This window comes from Salvelinus alpinus, chromosome 3 (genome assembly GCF_045679555.1).
Source record: "Salvelinus alpinus chromosome 3, SLU_Salpinus.1, whole genome shotgun sequence".
NCBI classification, from domain to species: Eukaryota; Metazoa; Chordata; class Actinopteri; order Salmoniformes; family Salmonidae; genus Salvelinus; species Salvelinus alpinus.
In genome coordinates this window covers 14,348,757-14,371,943 of record NC_092088.1, presented here as the reverse complement: position 1 = coordinate 14,371,943, position 23,187 = coordinate 14,348,757, and the positions used below count along the sequence as shown (strand labels likewise).

Below are 23,187 nucleotides of genomic sequence, written 5' to 3'. Positions count from 1 at the left end.
ACAGTAAAACAATTTCCTATTCATATGGGAGAATTTAAGTATCTGTTAAGTAAAAAATGTTTTTATAATGAATGGTAGAACATCGTTTTTCAGTATTTATAGTTTAGTAATTATTTGGTTGTACTATGTGAGTACTATGGAATATTGCAATGCTATCTGTAGAATGCTCTGATGTTGCTGCCTTCTGCTGGAGCGGCACTACCCTGACTACCCGTGCTGTGATGGCGAGGAAACCCCGTTGACAAGGCACTGCTTTTTCATGACGGTGAGTTTCCCTTTGAGTGTATTATAATTTTGTGATAAAATTTCAAGGAAAAACACACACAACCTCCTTCCTCCCTTCCTTCTGGGGGGGAATAGAGTGAGAGTGGAGAGAAATATATCTGAGACAGAACAGGGACAGTGAGAAAAATATATGAGTGGGAAAGGAGGGAGGGAGGAGGAGGAGGGGGGAGCAAATTAAAAGTTGCCAAATGGAGATATTGGGTTTCAAGAAGAGTGAGACAGGAGTAAGGGTTTGCCTTCTTTCAGTCGTCTTTATGTTATGCTAATCGAAATAAATATTTACGTCTCGACGCTGTTTAGTCCGTTAGCCGTGTCAACGAATTCTGTCCGACGATTCTAAATAGGCGACAACGGAGCTAACCTAGAACAGGCCGATGTTTACCAGTAAAAAAAAGCATCGGTCAAATAAGTAGCCCCAAGAGCTGCTTGATGGAAGACTCCGCGCTCTAGTAAATTCCACGATTGAAATACGTCTGTTCAGCAAATCGAGAGAAATGTGACGTTTTGCATGCTGGCAGATGAGCTAAATACCGTAGAAGACAAGTGGTAGCCTTAGTCTACCCCAACAGAGAAAGAGCACGTCAGCTAGAGGCTGGAAGGACAGGCTTTTTGTGCTCGAATGCGATTCATTGGCCGTCGATTCAGTCTATTTTTGGACATAAAAATAGCAAGCTGTACATTAACTGGCTTTCTTAACGACGCCAAAGATTGAGCGCTGTGCCACGACTGTCGTTAGCTAGCGGTTCGACTCAGCACAATGCTAAGATTTGGGAGGGTGTTATTGCGATGTCGAAATTCAATTGGAGCAAAATGTTTCGACTATTCTTCGGATGAGCTGGTTTAGCTATCTCTTCTTATACGCCTACTCCGACCACTGGGCGAGTTGTAGGGGGGGAGAGGAAATGCTATATTTTGTGTTTCTTTTGCATTTATTGGCCAGCTAGCTGACAACGTTCTAGCTAGCCGCTTGTTTTCCCACATTCGGTCAAATTTATCTAGTCAAATCTTTGATATTTCAAAGCCAAATGACAGGGCTTTTTGTCACTACGTGTGAATTTGGACAGTTAACGTTATTTGACACGTACAAATGCAATGTTTAGTGGTGCTAGCTCGCCACTATGGCATAAAATAACCAGTGAAATGGGCAGAGGGACATTATAAAGCTAGCTAAGGTTAGCTAGTCGCGTAGCCAACGTATATACTACGACGCCATCAGATTATTTTCAACTAGCGTTTCGTTAACTAACAAGACTTGAAGGGACCATCCAAGAGCGCGTGTATCGGTTTAATTTGTGAAGTAAAATGTATTGTTTTGTTTCCTTTTTGGGGTGTGGAAAACTGCATATAAAGTGCCACGCTTATCTGCGTATGCCACATGTCTGGTTAAAATACAACTAGTTTCGCAATTTCAAAACGGCCAGTTAGATCTGATTAACCATAGTCGTGTAATTCCCTACATTGAACTACTCAATTGTAGCTGAGACTTTGTCGCATTGCTTTGAGTCTCATCAGGCTTTTCTTTCTCAAATAAAGATGGTGGCGGAGTCGCCATTTTGTTTCAGACTTGCTACATTTTTCCAGACTGACACGGGAGTACGAGGCTACAATCACTGATTTGACACAATGTATCAGATTTGTAATTCGACATGACGTCGAATGAACGATACAAATAAGTAAAAAAAGAAGTCTATAATTGGGACACATCACAGTATATTAGGCCCCCTACACTGGCAATCCATTTTTCAAAGCCCCACCTTGTTTAACCCTGGCATTGCAGCTCTATGAATTAACCAAATAACAGTTTCGCCCTTGAGAATAGTATGATACTATTGCTATTCACTGTTCTATGGCCCCTTCCGCCATGATACAAGGTCAACATCATAGGAGTTAGTTATGTGGAATGTTGGCTATAGAACAAATTTAAATGCTTTCTAAACGTTCAACTCCCAGACAACCTTGAAATTGAACAGGGTGGAGTTATTTACACCGATGGCCATCTTCATTCTATGGGAGGTGACAGGAGAGACGACCAATGTGCAGGAGAAGGGTAGGGTTCGGGAGCGTCACTCGCGGTCTGCTGTAGAGCATGGTGCTTGCAACGCCAGAATAGTGGGTTGTATGCATACGACTGTAAATCGCTTTGGATAAGAGCGTCTGCTATAATGTCATATATTATTACTCTCAGGGAATCTGGATACTAGGTGGAGGGATAGGGGCAATACTGTACCTACTGTTCTCTTAACCTCGCTCTCTCTTTCCTGTATCTCTCTCACCCTGCTCCCTTCCACTCCAGCACAGAAAATAAAGGGTGGTTAATTAATGATTCCATGCTCGCTGTCAGAAAGCTGTGAGTGTTTTATTGCGTCATTACCAACTGTCACCACACACCACTTCCTCTGTATTGGCCCACTGTCAATGTTTCTGCATTGCTCTTTAGTGCTCATAAGCATTCATAAGAATTGTTGCCGCAATCTAGAGTAGTAACAGGGGTTTGAATAAAAACTCTTATATTGCATTTGAGCTTTTTAGCATAGTTACAGAATGTATACAGTTAAAAGCCTTAATATAATATTTTCCACTTATCCTTCCTTCCATTACACATCATTTTTCTCACATCATCCTTCTCTCTGCTCTCATCCAGCTCTCCTCTCACCTCGTCCCTCTCTGCTTTCACCTCTCCTCTCCCAGGTGTCATGGATGATGAGGACGATCGCCGTCTTCTGGATATTATAGGGTAAATCTATCTGACACTTAAATCACAAACATAGTCTATAACATATCTAACACTAAGGCATTCATAATGGCAGGTGGAACAGAGAAGTATGTTTCCCAGGGGCTACAAATGTTAACAAAATTGCATTAAAAAAAATTAATTCAGATTGTCTCTCACTCAAGCTCCCTCCCTCTCTCCTTCAGAGATGTGCAGGCATTGAATGACTACCTCCACGGCTCCACCAACAAGTCTGTGAGTGTTTCCCCCCTCTGGTCTACTAGGTCATCCATGGCCATTTCAGCTAACATAATATTTAATAAAGTTAGCAGGCTGCTTTGTGATACAGGTGAAGTGACAGTGTGTTTTCTCCTTCAGATTGAGGAGGATGATGTGACGAACGCAGCGTACGGCTCTGCTGGAACCTTCTTCACTAGTAACACTGTGAGTCGTAGTAAACCTTTCCTTACCTGCTGCCAGTGGGTTTATATACCGACGGAGCCTGCATAGTTGCCAGCAACATACCACCCTGCATCCCGCTGCTGGCTTGCCTCTAAAGCTAAGCAGCGTCAGTCCTGGTCGGTCCCTGGATGGGAGACCAGATGCTGCTGGAGTGGTGTATGGGGTACTGTTCCCTCTGGTCTAGGGAGATCCCAGGGCAGTGAAGGGGACTTTGCCCTGCCTATCGTGCAGTCTTTTCAATGGGACATTAAACGGGTGTCCTGACTTTCTGTGGTCATAAAAATCCCATGGCACTTATCATAAGAGTAGGGGTGTTAACCCTGGTGTAATGGATAAATTACCAACCTGGCCACCTAATCCTCCTCCTAATTTGCATATATCACTCCTCACCACCTGATAGCTGATGTGTGCTGAGTGTTCTGGCACAAAAATGGTCTGCGTGCATCACCCAGGTGGGTGCTAGACACTGACGGTGGATAAGGTGAACTTCCCACTACTATGTAAAGCACCTTGAGTATCAATTATAGTTATAAAGTGTTTTATTTTTTTCTCTCTCTCAGGCTGGCTCTAACTCCGGCCTCAAAGATAGCGAGTTTGAGGATTCAGCGGGGGCTGGCCTCCAGCTTTCCAGCAGCCTATCGTTCATCGAGGATGAGCTGGGGGGAGGAGCCTCTCCAGGAGGAATGGATCTTGGAGGAGGAGAGGATCAGCACTTTGACATCCTGCAGAAGTCTCTCATGGAGGCAGACATCACTGAACAGACTCTGGAACAGGAGGCCATGCTAGACTCCCAACCACCTCCCCCTCCGGCCCCCTCCCCATTCCCCGCCCAGCTGGTCTCGGGGGGGTACAGCGGCGGGGTCACCACGGCGACAGCAGCGTTTCCCAGTGGTCAGTTCCTCCAGGGCGTATCCCAGGTGTCCCAGCTGCCCAACGGCCAGGCAGGGGGGCACATCCAGGTGTTGGGGTCCTTCGGAGGTGGTGGTGTCCAACAGATCCTCCTCCGGCAGGGTGGGGAGATTGGGGGGGTGATGGGGGGAGTAGCAGCAGGGGGGCAGGTGTTCGCCGCCTCCTCCCAAACGGGCCAGGTGAACCAGGTGGGCTTGCCCTTTAAAAATATCCCCCTGCAGAACATCATCATCCAGAGAGGACCAGGGGGCACCCAGGCCCTGGTCAGACCTATCCAGCCCAAACCCCTTCAAGCTGGGGCTCAGACAGTCTACAGCCTGGGACTCCAGACCACAACCACCACCATGGTTAATACTGCGGCCCAGGGACACTACACAGCTAACGGCTCCATCCTGGTCCACTCTCCACTGGGGCAGCAGAACCAGGGACAACAAGCCCAGGCCAACCTGGCCCCAGGGCAGTACCTGGTCCACCACAATGGCTCCTCAGACCCATCCCAATCAACCATGGTAGCCAATCAGAACACAGTGCAGCTTGTCACCGGGCAGAACTTCACGGCGACGGCGGGTGGTCAGCTGATCCAGGTGGGAGGCAGTCAGGTGGGATTAGGAGGAGCCATGACCCAAAAATGGCAGACTTTTCCTGGTACTAGCCCTGCCCCCATCCAGGCGGCATCAAATCAGGGGTGTCTGACGCTGGTTGGCACAGCGACCACAGGGGTTCGGGGTCAGGTGTTGTGCAGCCCAGTGCAGCGCCTCGTAGTGACTCAGAACAGCAGCTCCCTCTCCCCCATGTCTCTCTCTGGTACTGGTACTGCCACACAGGACGAGGAATACTCACAGGTACTAACTACAACTCTCTACCCCTCGTTCTCTCGCTCTCAAATATTACCCTCTTTGTATTCGTTTCTATAATATATTTTGTTGTTTTCTTCTCCACTTCCTGTCACAGGCTCAGACACAGCTTGTCAACCTCCTTGGAAACAAAGGTTTGTGTTTGTATATGAGTTTGTGTGTCTGTGTGTAGTTACACATATAGAAACCCCTCTCCTGACTCCTGTTTCCTTTTTTGTCTCCTAGCTGTGAAAACAATGACCTCCATGAGCCAAGACTCCCTGCTAAACACACAGGTAGTCTACGTGTTGCACACGTGTGTGTTTGTGTGTTAGTTTGTGTGTTAGTTTGTGTGTTAGTTTGTGTGTTAGTTTGTGTGTTAGTTTGTGTGCGTGATGATGAAAATGACGTGTCTCTTGTAGGTCAGCGCTCAGAAGAGGCCGGCCCCTCAGCAGCTCACCAGAGGAGCAATGTAAGTAATCTATGTTTGTGCGTATAAATCAGTGGAGGCTGCTGAGGGGAGGACGGTTCGTAGTAATGGCTGGAATGGAATAATATCAAACACATGAAAAACATAAGTTTGATACCATTCCATTCACTCCATTCCAGCCATTACTATGAGCCGTCCTCCCCTCAGCAGCCTCCAGTGGTATAGATGTGTGTGTGTGTATATCCACATATGCATATATACTGATTGTATGTGACAAGTGTACAATGTGTATGTCTACAGGATGCTACATCAGTTGACGATGGATCGTTCAGGGGTTCTGTCACCTGACATCACCCGCTTCACCTCATTGGATGACGCACTGCACAGACTCCTCCCCTACCACATGTTCCACGGTGCTCCGCCCAACAAGGAAGAGTTTTCTCAAGGTCAGAAACCTCCCCTACACCGTGTGTGTGTGTGTGTGTGTGTGTGTGTGTGTGTGACACTGTGTTCTGTCTGTACCAGTGGATGATGAGTTTGAGACAATGGCGACTCAGGTGTTGAAGAGAACCCAGGTTATGATCAACAAATACAGACGACTGCTGATGGTGGAGGCTGAGGTGAGGACACGCACACACACACGGACATAAGCACATACACACAAATACTTGTTTATCTTAAAAATTGTAAGGATGTTGCTAATTCCCTCTTTTCCTGCAGCGCTCCAGTCCCTCCTCAGAGATGGTGATGATTGACAGGACCTTTAACCAAGAGGAACGCCAGAACCTGACACAGGACAAACGTATGATACTGGTTGACCCAGGTGAGGAGGAGGGAAATGGCAGGAATGTGGATCATTCATAAGGTGTGGACCATTATTTTTCATCATGTCTCTTTCTCCCTCTCTCTCTCTCCCTCCATAGATGGCTTCTTGGAAGATTTCTGTTGTGCGGTGAAGCCGTCTCCCCTCTCTCCCCCCTGCCTCCCCTTGGACCCTCTCTCCTCCCCCTCGTCCAGCCATGGCCATAGACAGTCAGTGAGGGGGGTGACCACAGACCCCCCTTACAGGACAGACCCCCAGTCAGGCTATGGAGACCCGGGGGGAGGTAGTGGGGGAGGAGGAATAGACTCTTATAAGAGTATCATTGACCTGAAGAGGACTCAACATAGCAACTATGGAAACAAAGCTGCTTGTAGCAACAACAACAACAACAGCAACTATCACCTTGGAAACGTGGCTGCTACGGCCACAGCGGCAGTGTCGACAGGGACGGAACAGACTCAGCACCTGTCTCACCTGTCCTCTCACCCCCAGGCCCCCCTACCCCTCCCTCCCACCCCGCCCGACACAGACTCGGTTCTAGAGGCAGCCGTCAACAGCATTCTAGAATGTTAGACAGACTGATGGGCAGACGTGCCCATCACTCTATCGTTCCATTTCTCCATCTCTCCCATCCTTTCCCCCCAGGGATTACATGTTTGTTGTTTATTTTCTCCTTCTTACTCTCATTGTCAGTCCAGTTCAACCAGCTCTGAGTTAGTTACAGCCATAGAAATATAATCTAGATTGTATTTCTATGGTTACAGTATTATGTTTACTGTAGGACAGCCAGGGGTCATGATCTTTGTGACATCATATCCTGTTGGGTGTGAGTGGGGAGAGGATGCAAAGATTGTCTATTATATTGACAAAATAGTCGATTGACTGCTCTAACAATGGAAATACATGTCCTCTAAGATGGAAGGCAGGTGGGAGGTGGCGAGATCAGGTAGGACTATTTTAGCCAATGAGAGGGCAGATACGTGTGTGATTAACAGGCTATAGAGATAGATGGACGACTCATCTCTGTATCTGTGCCATCATAGCGTCTGTGACAGCATGGGCAGCACCATTGAGGCTATTTCCATTTTAAAGTAGTACATTTTCTTCTTCATTGGCCGATTGCTTCCAACTCAATAGGAATCCCCACCGAGTTGGCTACTTTAAATTGGTGGAAGCCCCAATGGCCACTTTAAAACAAGTTATATCCACGATGAGTCCTCTATATACAGTATCTCTATGACAACAGGTACAACTCAGATATTAATGCCACGTGTGTCCACTTATATCAGTGCATTTTTAACAACCGAACCGTTGCAAAACTTCTTTTTGATCAAATAAGCCTCATGTAGCAAATGAGCAAGTACATTTTTTGTTGACCAAATTCGACACCCTCTCTCATTGACCTCTATACAAAAATTCCTGAACCCCAATGTTAGGCTACGTCCCACAATGCTGAAGTTCAGGGAGGAGGAAGATGATGATTCTGTGCCTGAGAAATTCTACGTTGTCCTTGAAATGTTTACATGAAGAAGCCTTGTAAGAAATGTCCTTTTTAGACCTGACATTACACACCTACACATAAAATACAGTAGTAATTGATGGTTTGGAAAACTACAACAAATATAGGTATTTTTGTGTTTTCTACTTCAGTCTTCATGGTAAAGTCAAGCCAGAGAGACTCACTCACACTCTGTGTCTATATAACGACTAAACAAGCAGCTTTTGGTTTTCTGTCAGTTTTGTCATTTTCTTATTTGGCATTTTTCTTTTGTACCTTAAAGGTATGTGACGCCCCTCTGCACTCACACACATTCACTCTCGTCAGAGTGTATTGGTGTTGGGGGGAGCTAACTCCTCAGATTGAGGGAGAAATGTTTCGACGTGTTTATCTTTTATTTTTTATAAATGACTATTTGTGTTGTTAGGGATGTGTGTCCCAGTGCAACCACTGTAACCGTCGTGAGATTTAATGACCCTGGAAGGTCATGGGTTGTATGTGTATGTCTCTGCGTACGTACGCTGGACGAATGTTACTCATTACTTCGCCCACTTAACTTTCCTCTCCTCCATTCTATCCATCACTTCACTCAATCCTCCTGTCCCTCCCAACAATTATACCCCAATCAACAGGAGAGAGAGAGAGGGGAGTGTCTATGCTCATAAATTGACCGAATGGACAGACTGAAGGCTTTAGAGAGAGAACACAGCTGTCTGTTTTACAGTTTGTCTCGTCAACCCTCTGTATTTCAGCCCTGGTCCTGACCACCCCCATGTCTCAAATTACACCCTATGCCTGTGATAGTGCACTACTTTTGACAAGCTTATGTGGCGTGGAGCAAAAGTAGTGTACTTGATGGCGAACAGTCGTTTCACACAGGAGTGCCTAAGGTTGATATATTAGGCTCTTTCTGCCAAGGAGTGACACATTTTTACTTCATTTTCACTGTTTACTTTTGTTTGTCTCACTCTGTACATGATTTGTATAGTTTTTATATATATATCTATATATATATATAAAAATGAAACAATATTTATACTTTTTTGTAAAGAAAAAGAATGTAAAAGTTTTTTTTTTGTATTCTGTTGGCTATGAAGTGTTCCAAGAGAAATCGTTACAAATACTGTCAGTTGTTCATTTTTAGTTTGTGTTCACTACAACAGAAAGAGAAAAGTCAACAATAAATTCATTTTGAATACAATCATAAATGGGCATAGCCTGATTAATTTGAAACTTAACCTTTCTCAAACATGTAGTATTGGTTAAACCTTCACAGTCAGTTAAATACTGCAAGCACACACACTGCAATACTTGTTATTATAGTATTACTATACTTGGGCAAGTTTGTCTCATGGCTGGTCATGACTTTACATTCAATCATTTGAGGCATTGATTGGGTGGGCATGCTACACACATTAGTACAGTGTCAGTTTAAACAAAAACAGTCCAACAGTGACACTTGCTGGACTGTCTGGGAGTCTTTTAGGAGTAGCTGAACTAGCTTTGACGCTGTTCTCACTAGTTTAGAGAACACAATTCATTTGAACTTGTCCTAGAAGCAGAAGTGCTGTAACATTGAGAGATCCTTCCCTTTCATAAACAGTTAACAAAACAGCAAATGCGACATAAATACTTAAGTTGTACACAAGGTTTACAAGAAATTAAACGTCAAACTGAAATTAGACCATTTCCCTCGGGCACCTCAGTGTTGCTTCTGTATACATCTCCTTTCACACAGAAGAATATATGTATAAAGCCAAAGTGTTTTTCGCCATAGCTGCAGCCCATCAAATATGTCTCCTGTTGGAAAATGTTTCTCCACCACACCACTAGGGGCGCGCTCCCCGAGTGAGAGGTTTCCCCTTAGTTTGACCCCTACCGCTGGCGCTCAGCAGGGCTCAGTGGTACTTCCTCCAGCGGTCATGCTCTATTGAGGGAAAACACACAAGTCTGTAAACATAGAAAAATAAAGAAAGTCAAGTCAATTTTCTGAAGATTGAAGTCACACATACACACTTACTGATGTGCGGGTAGTGCCAAGTGTAGCCCAGGATGCAGTATCCTGCTAGCAGCATGGCCACTCCTCCCACTCCACCTTTCCTCACATCTATATACCTCCTGTAGTACCACTGCCATCCTAGAGAAAGAGAGAGAGATGGTAGATGGACCTAAAAGAGATATCATGGGATAACCGAATAGATTCACTGTGTGTGTGTGTGGCGCAGGGTTCCCCTACTGGCGTTTTATTTGGCACCCCCAAGTTCTGATAAAAAAAACATTTAAAAATACAAAATAAACTACTACCATATGCCGTTCAAAGGCGCTTAAATCTTGTCTTGCCCTTTCACCCTCAATGGCACACATACACAATCCATGTCTCAATTGTCTCAAGGCTTAAACATCCATCTTTAACCCGTCTCCTCCCCTTTATCTACACTGATTGAAGTGGATTTAATAAGTGACATCAATATCACCTGGATTCATCTGGTCAGTCTATGTCATGGAAAGAGCAGGTGTTCCTAATGCTTTGTACACTCAGTGTACAAAGTGTAGTTGTTTCCACTATTTTCAAAGCAACTTAGTAGCTGGTAACTTCTTAATGTTTTGTATACTCAGTGTATGTGATCGTATACAAATGTAAGCAAGGTTTAAAATGATTATGTTTTTGTCAAATATTATATCTGTTTGGGCTTCTTGCGGTCAATTTGCAGTCTATAAATGATTTGTAACTATGTTCCGGCCCCCTGACCATCCGCTCAATGAAAAACAATCGTCCTATAGCTGAATCTAGTTGATGATCCCTGGTGTAGGGTGTCTTCTACCGCTGTTCAGGGCCTGTACTCCATTTCTGGGGTTGCGGGGAGCTCTGGTAGCGATCCAGCAAGGCAGTTCCTTCAGCCTCACCTCCCCTAGAGACAGTTTACCTACAACACAACATGCCAGTCAATCAGTGCTGGTCTCATCATCTTCAGGGAGTAGGGATGTCTATGGTTAACCAGTTAGTTAGTGCTGGTCTCCTCTACAGGGAGTAGGGATGTCAATGGTTAATGGATTAGCCAGCCATAATACAGTAGGACCAGATAAACACTACAGACCCATGATCCTCTGCTCAGTGCCATACTTCCTGGTGTCGAATGGCGCTTTCTCCCTTGTCATGCTCTGATTGGCTGTTGCTGACTCTGTCCTCACGGAGGTTTGACCGAGTTCTACCGTGAGCAGTCTTCTGGTCTTGTTATACAGATAGTCTTTGTTACGATCAGCGGTTGTGGTCTGAACACGGTCCAGTACTGTTGAAACGTGGTTGACCGTGAGTGGTCCCCTGTTGCTTGTCTTGCTGCGTAGACCGTCTTTATTGAGGTCGGAGGTTATGGTTGGGTTATGGTCCAGTGCGATTGTCTTGCTGTACAGCCGGTCAGGTTTGATGGTGGTGTGGTCCTGGATGCTGGGTCTGGGCTGACCACTGCCTGACCTCTGCAGCTTCTCTTCTCCTCCCACCTCCTCCTTACTGCTCCCCACCTTCTCCCTACTGCTCCCCATCTCCACCTCCTTCCAGAAGGGTCTTTCTTCACTCCGTGCCCCTGGTAAAGGTTCCTGGGATAGTGTGGCAGCAGCTCTGGCTGTCTGAGCGGATAGTTCAATCTGCTCCCTCAGTGAAACCTTCTTCTTAGAGGCAGCTTTGGCTTTAGTGCTCACTGGGGCTGTGGCAGGGACTGGGGCTGTGGCAGGGACTGCTTTGAGTTTGGCTATCGCTTTGGGTTTTGTGTGGATATTGGCTGTATCTTTTGCCAGACTGTCCTTGGAGAGAATGAAAGTCTCATCAAGGAGCTTCTGCCTTTTCTTTGAAGTTGTTGTTGATGACAATGAGGAGGAAGGTGATGGTGTCTTCTTATTGTTTTTAGGAGTTGTCAATGATGATGATTTCTTACTCTTGGTTGTACTTGCCAATGGTGATGACGCTGGTGATGGAGACGAAGATGATGTCTTCTTACTCTTAGTAGAGGTTGTTGATGGTGATGAAGATGATGTCTTCTTACTCTTAGTAGAGGTTGTTGATGGTGATGAAGATGTCTTCTTGCTGTTCTTGTCTCGGATGAGGTCAGCTGGGCCAGGGAGGGTCTGCGAGCTTTGTGTGGTTGTGGCGACCGGAGCCATCTTGCATCTGGGAAGGTGGCTGTTCAATCTCTTGAAGTTTTTCCCACAGAACGGGCATGTTTCACTGGAGGACGACATCACTGCTGGAAAAGAGAGAGGATTATAGATTATGTAAATATTAAGTTGTTATTATGGTCTGACAGAGTTTGACAAAGGATGAAATTATTTTCAGAATGTTGTCTCTTACAACCAATAACTTTCTAGCTTTAATATCTTAGAGAAAAACTCTACATAATCTATACATTAATATGTAATACATGCATTACTTTTCTCTCAATCAAATGGGTTAATGAGTTTGATGACCATTATTAAGCTTTTCTAGTCTGCATAGCCAAAGTCGTGCTCCTGACAATGGGAAATGCCATATTGGCTTACATAACCCGCATGACATGAGTCTTGAGTGGTAGAATCAATTTGACTTGCCGTTTGTTGATTGCTAGAACGAAACCAGCGCCGCTTCTAATGCTTATCTTCTTCTTGACGAAATGTAAACTGGTGCCATTTTACTGTACGCGTGGAACATTGTGTGCACAAGTTGTTTCAACCATAACATTTTTGTCTGCTAAATACTTTTGGAAAAGACCCCTTGGGTAGCACAAGTAAACGCCTGAGAAAATTAGCTAGATAATTCCACATCGAAAATATTTTCAGCACAAATAAAGCTTTAGAAATGTCTGATATTACTTTCTCTAAACGAACTGTTATTGCACTCGTTATCCGATACAGCAATTGGTTAGAATTGTAACGGTAAAAACGAAACAATGTATCTCGTAGTCTAGCGAAAGTGGGCGTGGTAGTTGAAAAATAGATCTTTGCTGACCCCTAGTGGAAGCTACACCCACAGATGAACAATGAGACAGAAATTTCACCGGATGTATAAATGTGAAACATCCGCTTGGCGTTTAAACTCCCTACCAAATATGGTAGTAAGCGGAAGCCCAGTGGCCGGCAGTGGGAAGGTCAAATCAAATGAAACGCGAACGAGCGTGTACTCGCTGCAATTAGAATGCACGGTAGTGAATGACAGCAAGTCCACTTTTCTCGCGTGTATGCGAAGCAATGCTCGTTCGCGTTTTGTTAGATTTTTTTTCCTGGAGAAAGAAGGAACGATATGGATTTTGTGGAACATTCTGCAAATGTTCTCATCTATGAAACATTTGATCTCAATACAGTTTTGTAGACTTTACACTTTGGCAAAGCTTCCAAAAATTGCGTTGTTTAGAATGAGTGCAAGGGAGAATTGAGTTAGGGGCTCCCGAGTGGGCAGCGGTCTAAGGCACTGCATGTCAGTGCTAGAGGCATCACTACAGACCCGGGTTCGATTCCAGGATGTATCACCACCGGCCGTGATTGGGAGTCACATAGGGCGGCGAACAATTGGCCCAGCGCTGTCCGGTTTAGGGTTTGGCCGGGGTAGGCCGTCATTGTAAATAATAATTTTTTCATAACTGACTTGCCTAGTTAAATAAAGGTTAAAAATAAAATAAATATTGCACAGTAGGCGTTCCCTAACGGAAATATGCAAATAACGCTAGAACGCGCCAATAGGATCTCGCTAGCTCGTGCTTGTTCTGCCAACTCTGACTCATTGTTCCCATTGAAAACGAGAGGCTGTGATCTATCTTGGGTTACTTATAAACATATTTGCTACAGTTCCAGCCTGAACAGAGAGACTGGAACCATAGATTATCTGTTTAATGCGAGTAAAGCACGTAGGATAAAACATGTCATGACAGGCCTGATGGAAACAGAAGATTTGTCAGTAAACTTTCAATATATCGACTAAAGAAAATACGCTAGACAAGGTGGGATCTTTTTGTGTCGGTAAAATTAATTATGCGAGAAATGTCGGTGTGAACGCTTTTATGCGCAAATATTAATATAACTATCATATCGAAGTAAATTTGGAGTCATTTGATGACATTGTATGGCTCTCCCACAACAACTCGTCGTGAAAGCATACAGTTTATTCGGCTACAGATTAAATAAATTATGAACTTCACAGGGCGGTGAAAGTGCAAGGTGATGAGTTTGAAACTGCTTTCCAATAAATACCGAGGATCTTCTTATTCTGGTGACATGATCATCGATGCTTGGCTGCCGTTTTTCAAATACAAATGATCTTGCTCTTCTGGCTATTATAATACTGTCATTAGACCTGTAACTGCAAACTGTTGGCTAGCCTGCACGTGTCAATACCAGTGTTCGTATATAACGCACATTTATTTTGTGAGAAAACCCCAGTTGAAAATGCGATGGAAACCCATTCAATTTGTATTTTTTATTCGCTACATGGGAATTTAACCGCAAATTGCACAACGTCATCACGCAGTTTTTTTTTATCAGTCAATGTGATGGAAACACATCTCTGGTGGGAAAATGCGCATATTGTTTTTATGTGGATTTTAACATTTGCATGAAAATCTGCCTATAGAGTACCACGGTATGAGTCATAATACTAATAAAACATAGTGATCAAACAGGGAAATGGCTCCAATCGTTTTTCCCACTATTAATTTGCCCCCCATAAGGGATTTTAGAATTGTAGGAATACTTAAAATAAAGGCTGTTTCGTGTAAGCTTACCCTAGCGTGAAGTTTTGATAACTGTAAATCTGTCTAAGACAAGGTTACTTATTAATATATTTGCTAAATGTAATAATGAATAAATTGGTAACATTCTTTAAATGGACAATTCTGCGAACTGTTGCGAACCCAATTTGTAAGTCGCTCTGGATAAGAGCGTCTGCTAAATGACTTAAATGTAATGTAATGTAACTGTCTTGTGCACGTTTTAAATGGACACAATACCTGTTAGCAAAGGCGTCAGCTAGAGATGACATGCAGGGATTTGTAGTTTTGCATTTAGTCTACTTTGACGCTAATTAGCATCTTTGCAATCAGAGTAAATAGAGCAGAATATATCGATAAGTCACCTTGTCCAAGATAAATTTACATGGTTATCAAAACGTCGCGCCAGGGTAAGCCTAGATGAAACACAGCCCTTATTTTAAGTGTTTCGAAAATTCCCCATGGGAAAAATTGGTAGAAAAACGATTGGAACCATTTCCCTGTTTGACCGCTATGCTTTATGGGTATTATGACACCTCCACTGTGGGGCTCTACTGGATGGAAACCTAGCTACTGAAAATAAGGTTGAGTTTAAAACTCAAAGTAGACAGCCCTCAGTCCTTGGGGGAATCCCCGCGGACATATTTGTTGTCGGACCAAATGATTAGCCAAGCAAGGGAAGTTTGCAACGTAAGCCCCTCAGCCCTCAGTTTTTAATGGAGTTTGCGAGTACAATTTTTCAAGGAGGTTAGGAACCAATATACACAGGCAGTTGGGAAAGCTAAGGCTAGCTTTTTCAAACAGAAATGTTCATCCTGTAGCACAAACTCAAAAAAGTTCTGGGACATTGTAAAGTCCATGGACAATAAGAGCACCTCCTCCCAGCTGCCCACTGCACGGAGGCTAGGAAACACTGTCACCACCGATAAATCCACTATAATTGAGAATTTCAATAAGCATTTTTCTACAGCTGGCCATGCTTTCCACCTGGCTACCCCTACCCCGATCAACAGCCCTGTACCCCCCCACAGCAACTCGCCCAAGCCTCCCCCATTTCTCCTTCACCCAAATCCAGATGGCTGATGTTCTGAAAGAGCGGCAAAATCTGGACCCCTACAAATCAGCCGGGCTAGACAATCTGGACCCTCTCTTTCTAAAATTATCTGCCAAAATTGTTGCAACAACTATTACTAGCCTGTTCAACCTCTCTTTCGTATTGTCTGAGATTCCCAAAGATTGGAAAGCTGCCGCAGTCATCCCCCTCTTTAAAGGGGGAGACACTCTAGACCCAAACTGCTATAGACCTATATCTATACTACACTGCCTTTCTAAGATCTTCGAAAGCCAAGTTAACAAACAGATTACCGACCATTTCGAATCCCACCGTACCTTCTCCGCTATGCAATCTGGTTTCGGAGCTGGTCATGGGTGCACCTCAGCCACGCTCAAGGTCCTAAACGATATCATAACCGCCGTCGATAAGAGACATTACTGTGCAGCCGTATTCATCGACCTGGCCAAGGCTTTCGACTCTGTCAATCACCACATTCTTGTCGGCAGATTCGACAGCCTTGGTTTCTCAAAATTATTGCCTCGCCTGGTTCACCAACTACTTTTCTGATAGGGTTCAGTGTGTCAAATCGGAGGGCCTGTTGGCCGGACCTCTGGCAGTCTCTATGGGGGTGCCACAGGGTTCAATTCTCGGGCCGACTCTCATCTCTGTATACATCAATGATGTCGCTCTTGCTGCTGGTGATTCTCTGATCCACCTCTACGCAGACGACACCATTCTATATACCTCTGGCCCTTCTTTGGACACTGTGTTAACTAACCTCCAGACGAGTTTCAATGCCATACAACTCTCCTTCCGTGGCCTCCAACTGCTCTTAAATGCAAGTAAAACTAAATGCATGCTATTCAACCGATCGCTGCCCGCACCTGCCCGCCCGTCCAGCATCACTACTCTGGACGGTTCTGACTTACAATATGTGGACAACTACAAATACCTAGGTGTCTGGTTAGACTGTAAACTCTCCTTCCAGACTCACATTAAGCATCTCCAATCCAAAATTAAATCTAGAATCGCCTTCTATTTTGCAACAAAGCATCCTTCACTCATGCTGCCAAACATACCCTCGTAAAACTGATTATCCTACTGATCCTCGACTTTGGCGATGTCATTTACAAAATAGCCTCCAACACTCTACTCAACAAATTGGATGCAGTCTATCACAGTGCCATCCGTTTGTCACCAAAGCCCCATATACTACCCACCACTGCGACCTGTACGCTCTCGTTATCTAGCCCTCGCTTCATACTCGCCGCCAAACCCACTGGCCCCAGGTCATCTACAAGTCTCTGCTAGGTAAAGCCCCGACTTACCTCAGCTCACTGGTCACCATAGCAGCACCCATCCGTAGCACCCGCTCCAGCAGGTATATTTCACTGGTCACCCCCAAAGCCAATTCCTCCTTTGGCTGCCTTTCCTTCCAGTTCTCTGCTGCCAATGACTGGAACGAACTGCAAAAATCACTGAAGCTGGAGACTCATATCTCCCTCACTAGCTTTAAGCACCAGCTGTCAGAGCAGCTCACAGATCACTGCACCTGTACATAGCCCATCTATAAATAGCCCATCCAACTACCTCATCCACATACTGTATTTATTTATCTCTCTCCTTTGCACCCCAGTATCTCTACTTGCACATTCATCTTCTGCACATCTACCATTCCAGTGTTTAATTGCTATATTGTAATTACTTTGCCACCATGGCCTATTTATTGCCTTACCTCCCTTATCCTACCTCATTTGCACACACTGTATATAGACATTTTCTACTGTATTATTGACTGTATGTTTGTTTATTCCATGTGTAACTCTGTGTTGTTGTATGTGTCGAACTGCTTTGCTTTATCTTGGCCAGGCCGCAGTTGTAAATGAGAACTTGTTCTCAACTAGCCTACCTGGTTAAAAAAAGGTGAAATAAAAATAAATACAATTGTGTTTACTTCGGGCCTGAAACGCCTCATAATTCAATTTGCGATGACTGTACATCCGCTAAGACTGGACAGTTTTATCTCAAAGACTCAATCACGGACACTCTTACTGACAGTGGTGGCTGCTTTGCGTGATGTATTGTCTCTACCTTCTTGCCTTTTGTGCCCAATAATGTTTGTACCATGTTGTGTTGCTATGTTGTCTTAGGTCTCTCTTTATGTAACATTGTGTTTTCTCGTCGTGATGTGTGTTTTGTCCTATATTAATATATATTTTTTATTTTTTAAACCCAGCCCCCATCCCCGCAGGAGGCCTTTTGCTTTTTGGTTGGCAGTCATTGTAAATACGTATTTGTTCTTAACTGACTTGCCTAGGTAAAGGTTAAATAAATAAATACATTTAAAAAAGTCAGCCAAAACTTAAAACCTCAATGTCAATATGGAGTCAACATACAAGTGTAAGTAAAAACAAATGTAAATAAGTTAAATTGTGCTACTAATGCACAAACATCTCATAAAAGTAATGATATTTTTGTTTGGTTAGCTTTTGGAAATTGTAGAAATAAAACATTTTCCTTCTTCAGAAGTAGCTAGGCAGGCTAACATTAGTAAGCTAATTAATTTTCTAGCTCTCATACAGTATGCATATATTAGTTAAATAGTTAATATAAGTAGACATGCAATCATAATTGACTGTAGCGCATATGAAGCACCCACAAGCTACCGGTGGCTGCAAACACAATCATCGCGGGATGAACGAGTGACGAATTTACAGACAAGGGCGGTCCATTTAAAAATCAACCCTTCCTCCCTCGCCCTGCAAGTGTATACTCGTCATCAGAAATGTCCCCTTAATTTGAGGGTTGAGGGGATAGTGTCTTTTAAGTGTTTGGAATCCAGCCTTAGGCTATGGTCCAAACACTTATTCCTGTCGCTTTGCCTCTTACTCTCTGATGTAAAACTTTATACCAGGGTTCCTCAAATTATTGTCAACTATCTGTAATTGTCAGGCCCTTGGGTAGTTGAATCATGTGTGCTAGTGTTGAGCGGGAGAGAAAAAAATGTGCACACTGGGGTGCACACTGGTCCAGACTCAAACTGCTGCTTTATAGTCTATGGGCTGAATGAATGACAATTCACACTATTAGAAAAGTCGTTTATTGTAAAAATTAGTGGCATAAAAAAAAAGAATGCAGATTGTTAGAGAAAGAAACTTATGTTCATTGACAAGGCCAACCGTGAAACAGTGATTTTTTGTTGTTGTTGAACCATTTACACATGGAAGTAAACCGTTTTATATTACAACTAAGGCATCAGGGCACAGTTTTACAAAAGTTATGCAAAAACTTATGAACTTATTTATTTTTAAGAAGCTTAAGAACTCAAAATGCAATTCCTCAAATGTTTCATAATTCACGATTTTCTTACGGACTTCTTAACTATCTTCCTAAAATGATTGTCGCTAGGCAACCGAGCTAGCTAGCAAGGGCAATCATGTTAGCATATTTCTTACAGAGATTACTGGTCTAAAATGTTTTATTGGATTTAAAACAATAACTCCAACTGAAAGTTTCAGTAGAGTCAATAAACATGTTCAATTGCTTTCATTAGCTTATTTTCTCACTTCCATGAGTTTAAGACAAGGGTTTACTATAGCCATCTTGGGGCTATGACAGATAGACTACAAGAAGAAATCCAATTACTTTATTTTCAAGAATCTAATTTATTTTTAACTATTTTCTTAGGTAGAAATTTAAGAACATTTGCAATAACCTTATTGAGGAATAGCACATTTTAATACGTATAAAGGTAAGGGAAAAAAATGGCACTTAAGAAATGTCTTCTTAAAAGGTTTTGTGAATCTGGGCCCAGGTGTCAGTCTGTACAAGGTCAGAGCGAGGCACAGTGGAAAGACAGACACGTAATCTCCGTAGCTAGAGAAACTAGGACAGTCAATCTTTATACAGTCATAGGAAAGGCACAGTGTGACTTGGCAGGAGAGAAACGTTCAAACGCTAATCTGGAGTCAGTCTCTAGCTGTCTTTCAGCACTATGTGGCGGCGTATCTTACAGTGTCGGCATACCTATACACACACTATGGTCATCAACAACAGGTTACAGTACGGACCGGAAACAAACAAACTAATCTGTCATGATTTTAAACTAAGATACATTTGAGTCAGTCTGTACAACTATAAACATGATCACATCCATTAGACAGACAACCTCACTGACCAACACAACGCAAGTCCCTTTACAAGGCCACCAATGGGAAGGGAAGGAGGAGGCGGTACCTTTAACTTGTCGTGGTAACCTGGGCCACGTTCTGTGGGGGGTAAAACATTGTAGAAAGTTCAGACAGAAATTAACACGCATACGAATCTGCCTGAAAGTTCTGTAACGTTGCGCCCCAAATTAAAGTACTGTAGCCCAGGATCTGAGACATGCCCCCTCTGCTTTTCTGGTCCGTTAGGGCACACTGTAGAATAATGTTTCAAAACATTGCGCAATGGAAAAAGTAAACAAGCGTTTCTTATTGGACAAGTTCAGATAGTACATCCCTGTTTCAGCCTGTTGTCTTCCGCTTCATGCTTAGTGAATACATCCCAGAACAGGTTCTCACAGGAAGACATTTAACAAAAAATCTAAAGCTTCAACCTGGGATATACACTATAGACCGGGAGTTTTCAACTCTGACCCTACGAGGTACGGAGTGCTGCTGGTTTTCTGTTCTACCTGATAATGAATTGCACCCACGTGTGTCGCAGGTCTAAAATCAGTCCCTGATTAGAGGAAGAATACAAGTCTAAAAGCAGTGAAGATGTGTCCAGATGTGAACTTGAGGGTATAGACAGACTACAGCCCTATGGACAGACTGTTTAACACAATAATAACACAATAATGACATCCTTTGTAGAGGTACCTCCATCCAACCCTGAGATAACAATACTAGATAACCGGCCAAGTGTGTGTCTTGTGTCCTTACAGCAGAATTAAATGACAACTACCTGGGAATAGAAAGGTAGAAATTTGTAAACTGTATACACACATTAAAATGTATTGACTATAAAGGACATGATTGATTACATGATAGCTAATGCCAAGACAGGTATACACAGATAGCGCAGGACACACACACAGTGATTAAGGGTTATTAAGACGTTGTTGTATGAACGCGTTGTGGTTTCTGTCAGTCACACAGGTCTCAGATCAGTGTACAGGAGCGGGGCTATGACAGCATGGCAGGATTCAAAACTGATCCAAGGACAGTTGCTTATTATCCAGCGTTCAATCATGTCCCTGGCTCCTAGAAGGTCAAACTTACCTCAGAGCAGTCTATAGACCATCCACTCAACACAGTGCAGTAAAAACCAAATAAAACCATTGAAACAACAAAAGTGGAACATCAAGGTCCTCCCCAAGGCACTGGTGTCCTCAATCCGGTCCTCTTTTGAAGGTGAGAGCAGTCCTCAATCAGGTCTTCTTTTAGGCGGGAGAAGAGGTCCTCTCTGGGGTTCTCTCTGAGGCTGGTTCCTCTCAGGTCCTCTCTAGTGGTCATAGGTCACTGGAGCATAAGCTGTTTGAGGTTTTCGTGGAGGATGGTATCCTTGACATCTCGGAACACCAGGCGGATGTTCTCCGTGTTGATGGCCGTGGTGAAGTGGTGGTACAGAGGCTTCTGTGTCGCATCTCTTCTCTTCCCCCGGAAACAGTCCACTAGGAACTTCTGGACGTCCGGCAGGCTGTGGTCCAGCCCCGTGTACTCTGGAAAGTATTTCTTCAGCGAAATGTTCGAGACCTGCCGGGAACAGATCAACACAAAGTTTATTCGCCACGTGCACAGGATACATCAGGTGTAAAACATTAGTGAAATTCTTTACTGAGAGCTCTTTCCCACAATGCAGGGTTGATAATAATGTAGATAGATAATAGAAAATAGAATAAAAACACACAAGACGTACAATATAAGTTGAAGAAACATGCGCATGCAAGTATATACAGGTCAGTGCCAGTCCCTTATTCAATGTGTAAGGTGGGGTTTTCGTTAGGAAAATGTGGCACAGGACAACGTAACCGGCAAGATCTACATTTACTGGACATTTGAGAAATTTACCGGACATCGATCTGCATCCACCCATGGTGCTCAAAATCACATTTAGATTGTAATTCATTTTAACAGAATAGAAATTAGCCTGTAAAGTTCTAATAAAATAAAGTAGAACCATGTTCTTATACCAACATGTCAGGTTTTATTGAAAAGCAAAATATAACATTTGTATAATATAATTTGCGAACAACCTGTTCTATAAGCCATTTGTATGTACACTTTAATAAATATCAACTGATTGGCTCAAACGCATTGAGGAAAGAAATTCCACAAATTAACAAGGCACACCTGTTAATTGAAATGCATTCCAGGTGACTACCTCATGAAGCTGGTTGAGAGAATGCCAAGAGTGAATAAGTGAAAATCTTAGTCAACCAACAGCCTATCGACCAAACAATGAACCAGTTGACTAATTGGGGTCAGCCCTAGTAGAATCTGAAGGTTGGTGTGGCCTCAATTACAACACATTTATCTCTGAAAAGCGAATAGAGCCTACTTTGAGTGTGAACCCTGCTTCCTAGTGTTTGGTGTGATTGTGATGTTACTGACCTTCTCCTCCAGGAGGTCAGTCTTGTTGAGGAAGAGGATGATGGAGACGGCGATGAAAACCCGGTTGTTGACTATCGTCTCAAAGATGTTCAATGACTCTCTCAGACGGTTGGTCTGTCGGTCCTCCATCAAGACCTTGAAAAAATAAATACATTAGGGAGTGTGGGTGAGAGAAACAAAGGGAGTGTGGGTGAGAGAAACAAAGGGAGTGTGTGGTGAGTAGGGCTGGGCGATATGGCAAATCAATTATCACGAGATATATATATTTTTTCATTCGATAACGATAATTATCACGATATTAATCAGATGATGTTTAAAAGGTGCATATCTGCTTTAAACTCAAGAATGCCTGAACAAACCGTGGTTAGAGCGTTGGACTAGTAACCGAAAGGTTGCTAGATCGAATCCTCGAACTGACAAGGTAAAGATCTGTCGTTCTACCCCTGAACAAATCAGTTAGCCCACTGTTCCCCGATAGCCCGTCATTGTAAATAAGAAGTTGTTCTTAACTGACTTGCCAAGTTAAATAAAAGGTATTTTTTATTTATTTATTATGTGAGCTACACAAGAAATGATACTTGAAGGAACATTGTTCCATGTTTACGTACCTGGCGTCAATTACATTGATAAGCCTCATGAGACCTTCCTTTTCGACTGTGCTAATCTTCTTAGCAATGCAATGCATAATAGCATTTGTGATGTCTTTGTCTTTTCGATGTTTGCTCGTAGGGCATAAACGCTGTCAGTGTTGACTGCGTCGGGCAAACATCCCTAGATCGGCTGGTGCTTGAGGGGCGTTTATCAATACCGTGGGCAAACTCAAACTTCCTGCGTGTTCTAAAGAGTGATTTTGCTTCAGATG

The 23,187-nt window shown here is 43.5% G+C and overlaps 3 protein-coding genes across 16 annotated transcripts in view; 1 reads left to right on the top strand and 2 right to left on the bottom strand.

Moving 5' to 3' along the window:
• The first annotated feature begins 163 nt into the window (after positions 1-163).
• LOC139570051 (BRD4-interacting chromatin-remodeling complex-associated protein-like) lies at positions 164-9,158 on the top strand. Of its 12 annotated transcripts, none has more exons than XM_071391527.1 (13): positions 164-265; positions 2,584-2,632; positions 2,974-3,019; positions 3,202-3,250; positions 3,374-3,439; positions 4,018-5,208; positions 5,318-5,354; positions 5,446-5,495; positions 5,622-5,671; positions 5,930-6,075; positions 6,155-6,249; positions 6,350-6,452; positions 6,553-9,158. In XM_071391527.1, the coding sequence occupies exons 2-13, from the start codon at positions 2,605-2,607 to the stop codon at positions 7,023-7,025; spliced, it is 2,334 nt and encodes a 777-aa protein (XP_071247628.1). In that variant the 5' UTR covers positions 164-265; positions 2,584-2,604; the 3' UTR covers positions 7,026-9,158. The 12 variants fall into 12 exon arrangements, with proteins under 12 accessions (XP_071247628.1, XP_071247625.1, XP_071247621.1 ...); XM_071391524.1 differs by having other exon boundaries at positions 3,181-3,250; XM_071391520.1 differs by having other exon boundaries at positions 2,927-3,019; positions 3,181-3,250.
• Positions 9,075-12,894, bottom strand: LOC139570054 (uncharacterized). 3 transcript variants are annotated; one of them, XM_071391531.1, is made up of 5 exons: positions 12,526-12,894; positions 11,046-12,185; positions 10,773-10,874; positions 9,971-10,087; positions 9,075-9,877 (listed from the first exon to the last, which is right to left on the bottom strand). In XM_071391531.1, exons 2-5 carry the CDS (start codon positions 12,178-12,180, stop codon positions 9,849-9,851), a joined length of 1,383 nt encoding a protein of 460 aa, XP_071247632.1. In that variant the 5' UTR covers positions 12,181-12,185; positions 12,526-12,894; the 3' UTR covers positions 9,075-9,848. The 3 variants fall into 3 exon arrangements, with proteins under 3 accessions (XP_071247632.1, XP_071247633.1, XP_071247634.1); XM_071391532.1 differs by having other exon boundaries at positions 11,046-12,182; XM_071391533.1 differs by lacking the exon at positions 10,773-10,874.
• Positions 12,895-18,810: 5,916 nt separating this feature from the next.
• The window catches only part of LOC139570050 (guanine nucleotide-binding protein subunit alpha-13-like), a 39,098-nt gene continuing 34,721 nt past the window's right edge, over positions 18,811-23,187 (bottom strand). The window contains exons 5-6 of the mRNA XM_071391516.1: positions 22,326-22,460; positions 18,811-21,467 (exon numbers count right to left, since the gene is read on the bottom strand). Coding sequence (XP_071247617.1) covers positions 21,231-21,467; positions 22,326-22,460 — 372 coding nt within the window. The 3' untranslated portion in view covers positions 18,811-21,230. The remainder of the gene's footprint in view (positions 21,468-22,325; positions 22,461-23,187) is intronic.